At 36.1% G+C, this 15,409-nt stretch overlaps 2 protein-coding genes across 5 annotated transcripts in view; both read left to right on the top strand.

Moving 5' to 3' along the window:
* Positions 1-3,065, top strand: part of LOC138692808 (zinc finger protein 235-like) — a 48,170-nt gene extending 45,105 nt beyond the window's left edge. For 2 of the 3 annotated variants that reach the window (XM_069816036.1, XM_069816035.1), the window contains one exon: positions 968-3,065. In XM_069816036.1, the coding sequence (XP_069672137.1) occupies positions 968-2,045 (1,078 nt within the window). In that variant the 3' untranslated portion in view covers positions 2,046-3,065. The remainder of the gene's footprint in view (positions 1-967) is intronic. The other variant, XM_069816037.1, reaches the window with a different exon arrangement.
* Positions 3,066-7,831: 4,766 nt separating this feature from the next.
* On the top strand, positions 7,832-13,442 carry LOC138692807 (zinc finger protein 234-like). Of its 2 annotated transcripts, none has more exons than XM_069816032.1 (5): positions 7,832-7,982; positions 9,400-9,494; positions 10,741-10,878; positions 11,200-11,279; positions 12,011-13,442. In XM_069816032.1, exons 2-5 carry the CDS (start codon positions 9,402-9,404, stop codon positions 13,437-13,439), a joined length of 1,740 nt encoding a protein of 579 aa, XP_069672133.1. In that variant the 5' UTR covers positions 7,832-7,982; positions 9,400-9,401; the 3' UTR covers positions 13,440-13,442. The 2 variants fall into 2 exon arrangements, with proteins under 2 accessions (XP_069672133.1, XP_069672132.1); XM_069816031.1 differs by having other exon boundaries at positions 9,397-9,494.
* Positions 13,443-15,409: the final 1,967 nt, after the last annotated feature.

The raw sequence follows: 15,409 nt of genomic DNA, 5'->3' as shown, positions 1-15,409 counted from the left end.
ATAATGTCTATGTACACATTTATTTTCATCTCGGAGAATTAACGAACAACGAGAGTGTATTGATTTAGTATGCATTAGTAGTACGTTAGCTTATCAATTCATTATTTTATAATTCAAATTTTAACTACGCTCAATTGAATCGTGTTAAAATATATAAAATATATATTGCAATAACAGTGGAGTAACGGTTAGCGCGTCTAGCCGCGAAACCAGGTGGCCCGGGTTCGATTCCCGGTCGGGGCAAGTTATCTGGTTGAGGTTTTTTCCGGGGTTTTCCCTCAACCCAATATGAGCAAATGCTGGGTAATTTTCGGTGTTGGACCCCGGACTCATTTCACCGGCGTTATCACCTTCATCTCATTCAGACGCTAAATAACCTAAGATGTTGATAAAGCGTCGTAAAATAACCTACTTGCAATAAAATTAATGTAAGGAAATAGAGTAATGAGCCAAGCTTGGCATTATTATTATTATTATTATTATTATTATTATAATTATTATTAATATTAATATTAATATATAATTTTGCTGAAAATTACAGATATTACTACTACCAGTACCTCCATTAGTACTACATTTATTATTATTATTATTATTATTATTATTATTATTATCATTATTATTTAATTTGTACCATAGTTGTTACTTTTTTGTATTAATTGTGTCACTCTCTTGGACTTTATTGGCCAATGTCTGTTGTCCATCTCATCGATATTAATAAATAAATGAATTATTATTACCATTATTATTATTATTATTATTATCATTATTATTATTACTATTAATATTGCTGTTATGATTATTGTAATTTCTGTTATTACTTAATTTTATTAACTTAACCTATACAGAAGTAACTGAACAGGAAAGTCCATTATCAATTTCTCGTATAGTACTTTGCTTATGGCGTATATATTACCTATTTTCAAATTTAAACATTCTTTTCACTAATGACAGTTATAATTGTTAGTGTTGCAGTTAGCCATAGTAGTGGAGTTGCAAAATTCTGGGAAAATATTCCAGAAGAGGCCGACGGCAAGAAATACGATTGTGACATTTGCGGAATATCTTTTCTCGACCTCGCAAGACTCAAAAGCCATTACCTCGTACACAAATGTAACAAGCAATTCAATTGCGATGTGTGCGGAAAGTGTTTTTCCGAATCGGGAGATTTCGAAAAGCATTCATGCGTTCACTCGAGCGAGAAGCGATTCAGTTGTGATGTGTGTGGGAAGTTCTTTTCTAAATCCTCTTATCTCAGGAAGCATTCACACGTGCACACAAAGGAGAGGCCATTCAGTTGTGATGTGTGTCGGAAGAGTTTTTCTAAGTCCTCTTATCTCAAGAAGCATTCACAGGTGCATACAAATGAGAGGCCATTCAGTTGTGATGTGTGTCGGAAGAGTTTTTCGCGGTTGGCACATCTCGAGAGACATTCACGCTTGCACTCAGGCGAGAAACCATTCAGTTGTGACGTGTGTGGGAAATGTTTTGCAAGGTCTGACCATTTTAAAGCGCATACAATGGTGCACACTGGCGAGAAGCCATTCAGTTGTGACGTGTGTGGAAAAAGTTATTCGCAATTGGCAAATCTTGGCAGGCATTCACTCGAGCACACAGGCGCGAAACCATTCAGTTGTAACGTTTGTGGAAACTGCTTTTCATGCTCCGACTATCTCAAACGGCATTCACGCGTGCACACAAACGAGAAGCCATTTAGTTGTGATGTGTGTGGAAAGAGTTTTTCGCGATTCGCACATCTCGAGAGTCACTCACGAATCCATACAGGCGCGAAACCATTCTGTTGTGACGTTTGTGGGAAATGTTTTGCACAATCTTCCAGTCTTAAAATACATTCAGTGTTGCACACTGGCGAGAAGCCATTTACTTGTGACGTTTGCGGAAAGTGTTTTGCTTATTCGAAATCTCTCGATATCCATTCATGCCTACACTCAGGCGTGAAATCATTCACTTGTGACGTCTGTGGAAAGAGTTTCTCGCGCTTCGTAAGTTTGAGTTTGCATTCACGCGTACACACTAGTGAGTAGCCATTCAGTTGTGACTTGTGTGGAAAGAGTTTTTCGCAATTGGCAAATCTCGGCAGGCATTCACACGTGTGTCGCCAAACCATTGTCTTGTGTTGAGTGTGGGAAGTGTTTTTTGCCCTCACAATATCTCGATAGGCAATCACGTACACTAAGTCTTAAAACTATTCCGTTGTGACGTCATTGGGAAGACTTTTTCGCTCTCCCTACATATGAATAATCGCTCACGCGTACACACCGGTCAGAAACCATTCGTTTGTGAAGTCAGTGGGAGCACTAATTGAAGCTCTCAAATCTAAATGAAGCATTCTTTCGTGCTTAGTGTCATAGAGCCATTCAATACAGACATCAGTGCAAAATGTTCTTCTCGCGCGGAATATCTCTATGCATTCACGTGATCACACCGGGGAGAAGCCCTTTCGTTGTGATGTGTGTGTGGGAAGGATTTTGCACCCCGCAATTAACTCTATCTGCATTTACGTCTTCACGCAAGCGGGAAGTAGTTTAGTTCTAAAGTTTGTGTAAAGGGTTTTTCCGCTTCAAATATCTCAATGTGTATTCACGTATCCACAGTTGAGAAGCTATTCAGTTGTGATGAGTGTTGAAAGTGATTTGCACGTACAGTTAATCTCCAGATGCTTTTTCGTGAAAAGCTGCTCAGTTGTGATTTGTTTGGAATGGATTTTTCGCCCTCGGATTATCTTAAGAGTATTCACGTATCCATACGTAAGAGAAACTGTTCAGTTGTGGTGTGTGTGTAATGTGTATTTTCTGGCCCGCACATCTTACTATACATCCATTCGTGTACATAATGATATTTCATAATAAACTTTTAAATGTCTTGTACTTTAATCACGTTATAATTTTATTATGCTAGCTTTAATTTGTACTTCAGCGAGAAAATCTTTCTTTGATCTTAACCTCTATAATAAATTGTCTATCTTTTATTAATCAGATAGTCTTTTAGTACTTTGCATTTTATTTTAATTGTAAATTTAATATTAATTATAATTATAATTTCAATTGTATTCTTAATATTGTAGTTGTAATCCCCTGATACGGAGGAAGAGTAGGGTTCATGGCATTATCTCTACCAGGGTAAATAAATATATAGTATACTGTACTGTACATAAGCGAGAAGCCATATAGTTGGATCTTGTGTGGAAGGTCTTTTTGTAATATGAGGTATGTAAAATGGTGTTTACGCATACATTCTGGCGCTAAGTATTGAATTGTAAGGTTTGGCTTAACATTGTTGAATAGGGGAAGTGTGAAATGTGATGCATGTGGGAAGATCTATACATAGTAGAGTAGTTTAAAACCTCAGCAATACATTCTCACAAGCAAAAAACCGTAGTAGTGCAATGTCTGGGAAAAACTTACGGACTATAGTCATTTCAAAATGTATTTACGCTTACACAAGAGAGAAACATTTAAAGAGCCATATCTGTCAACACGTGCGAGTAATACATTACCTTGGAAACGCTTGCTCGCGTACAAGCACTCCAGAATCCATTTTATTGGTAGGGTGTGGGTGTTGTTTTATATTCACAGTTGCAGAAATTCACTGTGACTTTGAATAGCGATTTTATCTGGGAATTTTTGCGCGTTCGATAATATTTACGAAGGATAAGAGCATTGGAAAACTACAGTGATTGCATTGCAGCTTTAGTATCAAAGACTAACGGACAATAAGCTTGCGATTGGCCCGAAAATCTTTAGATCCCCATTGTGTTGTCCTTCAAGTTAATCTTCTGATCTGCACTCGTTTCACCTCCAGGGCTGTCACATATACGTACCTACAGCACATCCACTATGAATCACGTATTGGTTAGAGATGGTGCTTTCTTGCAGCTTCGACTTTTGAACTATTGAGAGTTGGAACCAGTGACAAACATCTGACGGTAACAAGATCACAGGTTAATAAGTTAGACCTCAGCGCTATTGTGGAAAGAATTGTCTGGATTCAGGTTACCTAAAATGGCATGCTCACATACATATCGGAGAGAAGTAATTTATTTGCGATATCATTATTATTATTATTATTATTATTATTAATGTTATAATTATAACAATTATATGAATTTAAAAAAAGTATTCTGCTACAATTACTGTTTCTAGTTAACTAAAGTGGCCTGAATCCGAATTTGTTTCCATGTTATCATTATCATGTTAGATTTTTCTGTAGTTTTGAAAATAACAATAAAAAATGTGAAAATTGATCAATTTCGTGATTAAAGAAATACATTTATTACGATAATCTAAGGTTTTTAATGCTTTTAGTTATTGAAGGTTGCTGATTAGAGGCCTCTATTCAGTTTTTGTTTGTCACGCCATTATTTTCTATAAATTTTGGAAATAAGAACGAAAAACTTCAAAATTTAAACAAAAATATCAATAAAGTCAAATGACGTACCGATTATTTTTAAAACATATTTAGTGGCGTAATATAACGATCGTGACTATAAAATCAATTATTAAGCATTGTATTTTATTAATTACTATAAATTGTTATTAATAATTACTTACACACATTCAGATTATCAAAATATCGCTCGAACCGCACCGGTTTGATGTCCTTGGGGGGAATCCCTTTTTATGCATCAGTAATAATGCGCCAATTTTGCTTTGTTGAATTCGCCTGGGTATCATATTTTTATGTTTTTCAAATCCTCCTCACTTATGGAAACAGTTCGAAGCAGTTAGATCAAATGAACCACGCAGGATTAACAAAGAAGAATGGCACAACCGCTTCCAGAACATTGCTTGTAAGAAACATCCCACTGTATACAAACTCATACATTATTTAAAATATGAGCAATCCGATGTAGACAAGATGATCCAGGAGTCTGATCTAGGACGAAGAGTAAAAGAAGCACAAAAATGAAAATATAAAAGCTTAAATATAAGACTATAAAATATTTCACAAAGGTATGATGTATTCAAAGACGAAGGACATGTCGTTGAATATTTTCGTGCCTGTGGTTACAACATTCAAATCCGAATAAATCCATCCAAGACTCGGTTTCTGCAATAAAATAGGCATAATGTTTATTAGGAGGTAATATGTAAACCATTCAAAACTTCGTTCCAACTGAATTATTGTAATATGAATTTAAAAAATATGTAAAATAATAAATACTGTACATGTGAATTTTCTTTGTTCTAATTTTCTCTTGGGTTAATTTGTTTGCCTGAATTCTGTGTTGCGTTAATCGTCCATAGTTCAAATTTCATTTGGGTGAATATTCTTTGTGTGAACTAGCACCGATATAAATATACTTGAACAATAAGACATATACAAACATATATGCGAAAACGGATTATATTCACTTGTTCATTATTGAGTTACTAAGATACTGTTTGGAAATTTTGGTTATACTGTACTACTTAAAACTTATGTAGGCGTAGAATTTTGTTGATCAAGGTCTGAACAAATATGTTATGTATTTTCATTACAATTTAAACAACAAAATAATTATATCCGTTATGGATAAATATCTCAGACGAGATGCTGATCCTCATTTTGATTTGCTTAATAAAGTATGGACTCATTGGCTGAAGATTTTTATTTTATTTAATTTTTTTTTTGCAGTGTTAACTACTCTTTCAGATTCAAACAAGTTAAATCTGATTAATTATGTACCTCATTCAGTTTATGGTTTTATAAGTGAAATTAGTAGTCTACATCATTATGATATTGCTTTATCTACGCTCAATGCTCCACATATAGCCCTGGAGGAACGTATTGATATATATACTAGACATTTACCTGCAACTAGAACATAGCATTTTGGAGAACTTATAGCTCAATATGGGCCTTTTCAGACACTCCTAACTATGTAATAGCGGTAGCTATTTTAAACCCGTAAATCAACCGCAAAATAATTATATTCGTGACCTTTTTGTTTCCATGGACTCTCTTCTTCTCAAATACGTCAGAGGGTTTTGGAAGGCAATACTCTCACACAGGCTTTAAGGTAGAAAAAAAATTATTGTCGCAAAAATACACAAATGAAAAATTACATTTGTGCAAAATACGAAAATCTTGTAAAGTATTCTAAATAATTATACAAAAAAAAGATTAAATTAATAATATTTATACAAACAAAAATATATGTAATTCGTTTTTTGGAGTTTTATTACTCTAAATCCATCTTACCACACACTAGATGTGCTTATGCAAGTAAATCATTTGACGTAGGTGTGTTTAGAATCGATTACTGCAGAATTTACATCATAAAAAAATACGTTATTTTATGGGCACACCAAACATTCAAATTGCTTACCAGTAGGCTCTTCAAGATTTATTATTAGCATAAAGCTAACTCCTTTTACAGAAAGACTGTTTCTAATTACAGTTTTTACAAGATTTATGCAACTGAATCCTCGCTCATAGGTTACGATATACGATGGAATTACTGTATATAAGTCAATTAGAAGAAATTGTTCACTTCACTTGTTAACTTACATGAACTGTACCAACGTTTTGAAATCCATTCCTGAACAATTATTGCTCAATATTTTCTTTAACACTGCCCGTGCCATTAGCATTTCATTTAGATTCAGATTCTCCAGAACTGATTAGTTGAAACACATCTCTGATTTCATTTTCTCCATTACCATCTTCGTTTCTGAAGTCCAATGTGGTTGTCGCATTTTTGTACATTTACGTTCAAAGTTTGTTGCGTTTTTAGAAGTCGATTAGCAAAATGCGAGAAATGCGTGGTCACATTACAGCAAGCTGTGGAGCAAGTTTGAACTGTGAACTTTCCCATAACAGACAGAAACTGTCAAAATCCTACCTTAATGCACTATGCTCTGCTTCTACTGCTAATGGCAAACTGAAACTAAAACTAAACAGTCAGAAGAATCTCCTTATTCAGAATGTGCATCCACTCCTGATTTACAGCCGAATGCAGCACACTGTTTCCCCATAATAATGGAAAAATTAAAGAGAGATTTTATTAAAAGAAGTTTTTCTTTCGCATAAACATCGATTTCCCATGTTAATTAGAAGGAGAGAGAGATATGATTCAAGAGTGCCAATAATGCGAAGTAAAACTTCACGTTTTTGGCAGAATTTATATACAGCCGTGGACGAATTTGGTTCGAAGAGAGAAACAGGAGGAAAAGCTTTAAAATGCACGGTTGAAGGTGTGCTTGCAAGGGAGTTTGGGGCTGAGAAATTTGAATATGTGATCTCCAAGTATGTTAGCAACTTTTCTCTCTCTGGTATCGTTCCTCCACTGAATGAAATTTTGAAGATGAAAAGCCGGATATCGATGTAACCTAATAGCTAGCACATAAAAGGTGGAGAAGGACGCGTTAGAGCAGTTGACTTTAGAATCACAAGAACAGACGCCGAAAGATGTTAGTTGGACATTGTTCTTTCACAGTGCCAGTGGAGTCCAGTAAACTCGCTCATATGACAAGTGTGATGTTCGAAGACTGAGCCAAGACCGCCAGAAGAAACACCACGATTTGTAAGTCTGAACTGTAAAAGTCCCCTGTACGAATTAAGTGATGTAACGTCGCTCACGTAACAGGGTAATGCACGAAGCTAAGCCAGTGCATCTTTGTCGAAAATTGTTTGCAATATTAACGGAATATCTATGGGCAAAGGAATGTAGATCCGTGGCCCATTTCTTTTAGGGCTCAACCCGATAAGCGTCTTAGAGACTTAGGAAATTCTTAGGCAGAATGAATTTATATATGTACATGTATTGTGTATCCAGTTTATAATGTTTACATTACTGGGCATAGGTAATCCAGAAACCTACGTGTCACGGTCTTCTATGTGAATTGCTATGCAGCTAGCTTAGTTATCCTTTCTAGAAGATTCTTTTAGGTCTCTATAATTATATTTGCTGTATAGAGCTAATTATTCTGTGCTAATTTTGGTCTTACCTAGTGCTTAAGGTTTACGGCCGAAAGCAGGTATGTAAATGTAAATATTTCAGTGCACAGTGGGCAATATACCGTTGCATTGTATTCCGCAAAAGACAGGAGTAAACGACATCCACAAACTTTCTTCATGACTTTCAATCAGTTGTGCTTTATATCGGTTTGTACTGGAGACATGTATTTCTTTATTTCGACAAATGTTTTCACTTATCTCGTATGACATATAGTTGATTCTTGCTTACCGATTGTATGTTGTATTGTCACATTCTTTTTACTGTATTTGTATATGGAACTTGGGGTCTTAGGAATACTACTCTCCACATTAATAATTATAAGCAGTATCTGAATGTTGATAGAGATTGCATATTATATGGTCAAATTACTTAGGTAGGCGTAATTGTTTTCGTGAATTATTGTCCCAGTGACATGTGTGCTAAGATGTCTGATTTGATTGGAAACTGTGGTGCGTGTCGTAGGAGAGTTGGTCAGAGAGTATTTTGTGACAGTTGTAGAATGTGATTTAATTATGGAAGTAGTCACACTGCTAGTGATGAGGTTAGTCTATGTCTTAACTGGTCATGTGAACTCTGTCACTACAAAACATTAGTTGTGAAACAGGATGAAACCATCGCCAACCTACAATATGAGCGGTAACTTTTGAAAATTCAATATGTAAATTACACACTGTATATATCTTTTCAGAAAATTATATGAAACTAATTTGTCTACTGCTACCGTTTTTTTTTTTTTTTTTTTTTTTTACTATTTATTCTCTCTCTGTCTTCATGATACATTCTTTTCTTTACCATTTCTATCTCTTACTTGTTATACTCATATATATATATATATATATGTCATAATCTCTTTCCCCACCTGATGCTATATATTCCTAACTCTCCTAATTCTTACTCCTTACTGACATGTAACATGACTAATTCATACACCTCGCTCATTTTGCTATTTACATCACTTGACTAATTAATGTTATACCTTTACACTATATTCTTACACTTTACATAATTTAAGCGGCTACACTTATCTTCCATTGTTCTACACTGTGTCTTTCATTTTCTTTGTTTTTTTTTTTCACTTCGTCTGTTTCCTACTTTACTCGTTCGACACTATTTAGTAGACATCTGCATTTTGTTGAAAACGCCCGAACGAATCCAGTGGAACAAATCGTAAACAGAACATAGACACAAACACTATCGTGAAATCATCGACTTTATTTGTTAGACAACTACTGTATCTTGTCTCTAGTATCACATGCTCATCTGTGCTGATGTACACATTCGTTTGTATTTTTGTGGTAACTTTTGTGTGTTGGGGCGCGCGCACAGAAATACGCACACTACGCAGATGTGGACTTATTATTGCAAACTAGTAAGTCTATCTGAGTATTTCACATTCTGGATATTAACTTATGTTACTTAATTTCCTTTTTCAGTAGTAATGGACATGATCAAGATGGAACCTGGTTGCGACCAACTGGGTATACAGACAAGTGGTATCGCAGATATAGAAGAGAAGAAGCCTTTATCTGAGGTATAATGAGAGCAATTACTATTTATATTTTCTAAATGCGTCACTTCTAACTAGGGACCGCATTCCTTTGTAATTACTTTTCTCCACCAGATGAAACACAACAGGATAGTTGGAAATTGTGAATGTGAAAGGAAATATATTACAAACACAAAAACCTTATTTTCTTCTTAGCTGCATGAATTTTTAGAAGACCATTTAAATAATTTAAAACAGAATCAATAATAGCTTTGTTTAGAATAACATTAACGTTTATACAGGGTGCGTCAGAAAGAACGGATGGATTTCAAAGTATCGATACGCAGCGAGGGGAGGGATAGATTGAGGGGGAACACGACTATTGGGTCAGCGAGAGAATGCAGTTTCAGTTGAGAACATGGAGTGGTCTGGTGTACAACGTGCTTTCATCGCAGAGACATTTTTGAAAGATGAAGAGTCTGTGATCGCCACTCAGGACTCATTTCGACATCGGACGTCACGCTCGGATTCCAACTCGGAATACTATTTTGCGGTGGGTGGCTTCATTTCGTATCACAAGTTCAACATTAAAGAAGAAATCACCTGGACGAACACAGAGCGCGTGTACACCTGCAAATGTGGAGACAGACAGTAGATTGTCCAGCCACCTCAAGGATCAGCCCGCAAACATGCTATTGCACTGAGATTGTCCGAGGTTACGGTAAGATCTCGCGCCCTGCAAGTTCTTTCTTTGGGACCATTTGACGGCTTAAGTAACCACATACACTGGACGAACTGAAGACGGCGATTCGTGAAGAAATCGCGGCAATCCCACCAACTATGACTGTGAAAATGACGTTGAACTTCATAAAACGCCTTGATGCCTGTATCGAAAGCCAAGGACATCATATGGATAATGTATACCATAAATAAACTGCATGTATTGGTGAATCTGTAGTTAACAATAAATTTTTGATTTGATGAATCCTTACAATTTTCTTGCCCTGTGAAATCCATCCGTTCCTTTTTGACGCACCCTATATTTTAGTATGGATCCATCTGATCTTACTGGCAACAAAATATCATACAATATATATATATTCTTTTACTCTATATGCTGCCTTACAACGCTTTTCAGATAAATTATTTTACAATTGGCTTTGAAATAGGTACATGTGCGTTTGTTGACATCAGTATTAATAAAATATCGACGGACATTATGAATTGTCACGGGTTTTCGTGAACAACTTTTATACTGTTGTGTCTAATTATTTTGTTCTTTATGTTGCAGGAAGGAAATTTATTAGATTTGGACGTGACTAAAATAAAAACAGAATGTATAGACCACAGATATGACATGAAATCGGAGATAGTATTTGAGGAATCTGCAGTGCCAATTGACTTTCCCATGCTGAAGAGTGAAGCTGGGGTGAGTGCAGTTTATGATGGGTGTTGGTCGGTAGTTCCCTCTCTTTTATTTTCTGGCTGATGTAGCTGCTACAGTCATCCTAGTGATAACTTTTACTGTCCAATTTTTAAGTTAATTGTTTTACTAGCACTGTTTAGTTTATTTGAATCATATACCGTACTTGCTGGTAATCCATTAATGTCAAAATGGATGCCCACATCCTTCACAGAATGTTTCCATTACTGACTTTGCTTTAAAGATTGGATCAGTTGTACATTTTTACTCCCTGATTTTCATGTATTATTGTGCTCTGTGTCTTTTTTACATAATCTTCTCCTACAGGAAGAGTTTTGTGAGTTGGATGAAGTGAAGGAGGACAAACTGGAAGTAACAGCAGAAGAGAATGAAGTCTTAACTGAGAGGTGAGTGAAATATAAGAGTCTCTAGTTTGTTGCTGGTTTTACTACTTTATTTTGATAATGATAACATAAACATATTTATAATTTCAATGTGATTATTTTTATATGAAAACTTCAGTTTACCTTGCGGACATAAATGGCATGAATGATATGATATTCTATCACTATCACGAACACCTGCCCTACTGCTACCTTACCACTCCTACAACTGCCAAACTAGTGGAGCAGATGTTGCTGCTGTCAAAGAAAATACCAAGGCATAGACCTGCCTTCAAGTTTTCACATTTAATTGAGAACAGTTCACTGACTATTTTCATCGACTAATGGAATGTACTCAGGAAATATAGTTCCTGTTGTTTTCTCAGGTCTGATCCGGCAGTTGTAGTAGGCTTTTCTTTATAGCTTTGAAGGAAGTGAGTCCTACTTCTCTGGAGCATGTCCATCACAGATCCTGAGTTCTAACAAAGAAATTAAAAATCTGTGTCGATATCAGTTTTTGAATTTAGTAATATTATTGTTATTATTATTATTATTATTATTATTATTATTATTATTATTATTGCTGATATAATTATAATTACTGTAATTACTAAATTTTTTAAAAATCTATACAGGAGTAAAAGGATGAATGGAAGTCCATTATCAATTTCTCCTATATTCGTTTGCTTATGGCGTATATATTTCCTTATTTGACATTAGACATTCTTTCCACTAACCACACTTATAATTGTCAGTGTTGCAGTTAGCCATAATAGTGGAGTTGCAAAATTCTGCGAAAATATTCCTGAAGAGGATGACGGCAAGAAATACGATTGTGACATTAGCGGAATGTCTTTCCTCGAGTCTGCAAGACTCAAAAGCCATTACCTCGAACACAAATGTAACAAGCAATTCAATTGCGATGTGTGTGGGAAATGTTTTTCCCAGTTGGGTGATTTCGAAAAGCATTCACATGTTCACCCAAGCGAAAAACCATTCAGTTGTGACGTTTGTGGAAATTGCTTTTCAAAGGCCGACTATCTAAAGCAGCATTCACGCGTGCACACAAATGAAAGAAAATTCTGTTGCGACGTGTGTGGGAAGTGTTTTGCAAGGTCTGAACATCTTAAAAGACATTCAGTGGTGCACACTGCTGAGAAGCCATTCAGTTGTGACGTTTGTGGAAAGTGTTTTTCGCTCTCGAAATATCTCGATGCGCATTCATTCGTACACTCACGCGTGAAACCATTTATTTGTGACGTTTGTGGAAAGTGCTTTTCAAAGTCCAACTATCTGAAGAAGCATTCAATCGTGCACACGGGCGCGAAACCATTCTGTTGCGACCTGTGTGGGAAGTGCTTTGTGAGGTCTGAACATCTTAAAGCGCATTCATTGGTGCACACTGGCGAGAAGCCATTCAGCTGTGACGTGTGTGGGATGAGTTTTGCAAGGTCTGCAACTCTTAAAAAGCATTCGGTGGTGCACAATGCCGAGAAGGCATTCCGTTGTGACGTTTGTGGAAAGTGTTTTGCGCTCTCTTACTATCTCGAAGCACATTCATCCGTGCACTCAGGCCTGAAACCATTCAGTTGTGACATTTGTGGAAAGTGCTTTTCAAAGTCCAACTATCTCAATAAGCATTCACGCGTGCACTCCGGCGCGAAACCATTTAGTTGCGACGTGTGTGGGAAATGTTTTGCAAGGTCTGAACATCTTAAGGGTCATTCAATGGTGCACACTGGCGAGAAGCCTTTTAGTCGTCACGTAAAACCATTCAGCTGTGACGTTTGTGGAAAGTGCTTTTCAAAGTCGAACGATCTCAAGAGACATTCACGCGTGCACTCTGGCGAGAAACCATTCAGTTGCGACATTTGTGGGAAGTGTTTTGCAAGGTCTGAACATCTTAAAGGGCATTCAATGGTGCACACTGGCGAGAAGCCTTTCAGTTGTGACGTTTGTGGGAGATGCTTTGCAAAGTCTTCAACTTTGAAAACGCATTGGCTGGTGCACAGAGGCGAGAAGCCATTCAGTTGTGATGTGTGTGGAAAATGTTTTTCGCTCTCGAAATACCGCGATATGCATTCACGCGTACACGTAGGGTTAAAACTATTCACTTGTGACGTCTGTGGAAAGAGTTTCTCGCGCTCCGGAAGTTTGAATACGCATTCACGCGTACACAGGTGAGAAGGCATTCAGTTGTGACGTAAGTGGAAAGAGTTTTTCGCGATTGGCAAATCTCGAGAGGCATTCACGCGTACACTAATGCGTGAAACCATTCCGTTCTGACGTCTTTGGAAAGAGTTTTTAAGTCTGCGTACATTTCAATAAGCATTCACGCGTACACACGTGTCAGAAGCCATTCGTTTGTCAAGTGAGTAGGAACTCTTATAGACGCTTTTCAAATCTAAGTGAGGCATTCTTTCGTGCACACTGTAATGAAGCTAGTCAATACCGACGTCAGTTCGAAGTGTTCGGACGTGAAAATCGTTGCATTTATAAGGAATTTTTATGGAGATGCAGTGGATCGTGTTAAACTAGCTCCGAGGTAGTTTCGGTGATTTCGGAAGTGAAAATCGTTGAATTTGATTTTTTGTGGTGATGCAGTTGATCGTATTTGCAAAGCATAACAAAGCCTAAACTAACCAAACCTAACCTGCCACAGATTCGTATATGCAACGTGTATATGCGGAGTACGAAGGGAACTACTTCAGCGCTAGTTTAGTCGTTGATTGTATATGTCTAGGCATAATAAAAGCTTAAACTAACCAAACCTGACCTGTCACAGATTCGTATATGCAAGGTGTATAAGGGGAATACGAAGGAAACTACCTCAAGGTTAGTTTAGCCAAATAATTTGCTCACCATATTAGCCAGTTTTGTCTCGTTCGGTTTTAATACCATAGGTGCTGATGTCGCCTTGTTAGAAATGCTTCGAAATGTCGGAAGAATATAACATTCAGTGACACAGAGTCAATTAACATGATTTACTGTTGATACCCCTTATTTTCAAATGTAATTAATTGTCCCGTTTATGTGTAAGTCTAGGCCTATTTTAAAAGTGTCCAAGGGCAATGAGAACGATTTGATGGAGCAGTGTCTGCTAGATGTCAGATCTTTTGGTATTTATAAAATTCTCAATTTTTCCTAACTACTCCATTTGATTATATTTAAAAGTTTAAAATTACTTGCACGTTGATGATTTTAACAATATCTGGACAAATATCAGTATTACGGTATCAAGATTACAACATTGATTAGGTATATTAATTGGGATGGAATAACACCCCACTCCAGTACCAATGTAGGAAGCACTGCGCGATTTCTTAAGAGTTAATAATCATAACATAATGAACTTAACACAAATAATTATATTTTAAGTTTAATTATTTCAATTAATTCTACCATGCACTGTTCGTGTTAGAGCCATACATTTAAACTGGACCATACATAAATTAAAGAAGTACAGGTAAAGTTATTGAAATAATGTTGTAGACTCCTTTAACTATTCTGTTTGTAATACTAATTAATAGTATAACTGAAAAAAATTGTTACTGCGTAAAATTTGAGCGGAAAATACATATAAGTTAATATAAATTCGCAGTTATATGAAAATGTAAAGGTCTCGGGCAATATATAAAATATTTGTAAAACTAACTATGAAAATAAAATATCAGACTCATGATTATATTATTATAATGCCACTAATAATTTTGCAACAAATCACCACTTTGAAAAAAATAATAATGAACAAAATATCACGAAAAAATAATCAAATATCACCGCCCGATTGCTGTTATTGTATTATGCGCACGTGCAAACCTACGACATAGAGGAGAAAATATCACTCACAGAGTACTGAATAAGGAGCAGATTTCAATAGCGATATTTTGTCACAGATATTTCGCGTCATCAGTCACAGGTTTTCCTGTGACAAAAAAATACCCGTGACAAAATATCGGTTTGTGAAATATATGAGCCATCTCACCTTGTACCATATTTCCATGTTTATCAAATTCTGATCAAAGTAGAATGCTTTAATCAGGTAATAAATACATCTCTGATCTTGTTTCCCGCATTCATTATTTACTTTTGGAATTCTCCTTGGCGGTGCACTTCAACAGGAAGTAATTTTATTGCACTAATGAAGATAATTT

The sequence above is a fragment of the Periplaneta americana genome, chromosome 17 (assembly GCF_040183065.1).
Source record: "Periplaneta americana isolate PAMFEO1 chromosome 17, P.americana_PAMFEO1_priV1, whole genome shotgun sequence".
Lineage (NCBI taxonomy): Eukaryota > Metazoa > Arthropoda > Insecta > Blattodea > Blattidae > Periplaneta > Periplaneta americana.
The sequence above is the reverse complement of the archived record's forward strand: the minus strand, read 5'-3'. Positions and strand labels throughout refer to the sequence as shown.

Bases quoted from the DNA above. Each gene is read 5' to 3' on its own strand.
- LOC138692807 (XM_069816032.1), top strand. From the start codon at position 9,402: ATGGACATGATCAAGATGGAACCTGGTTGCGACCAACTGGGTATACAG. The intron at 10,879-11,199 runs GTGAGTGCAGTT...CTTCTCCTACAG, and splicing joins TGCTGAAGAGTGAAGCTGGG to GAAGAGTTTTGTGAGTTGGA. The intron at 11,280-12,010 runs GTGAGTGAAATA...TATAATTGTCAG, and splicing joins AATGAAGTCTTAACTGAGAG to TGTTGCAGTTAGCCATAATA.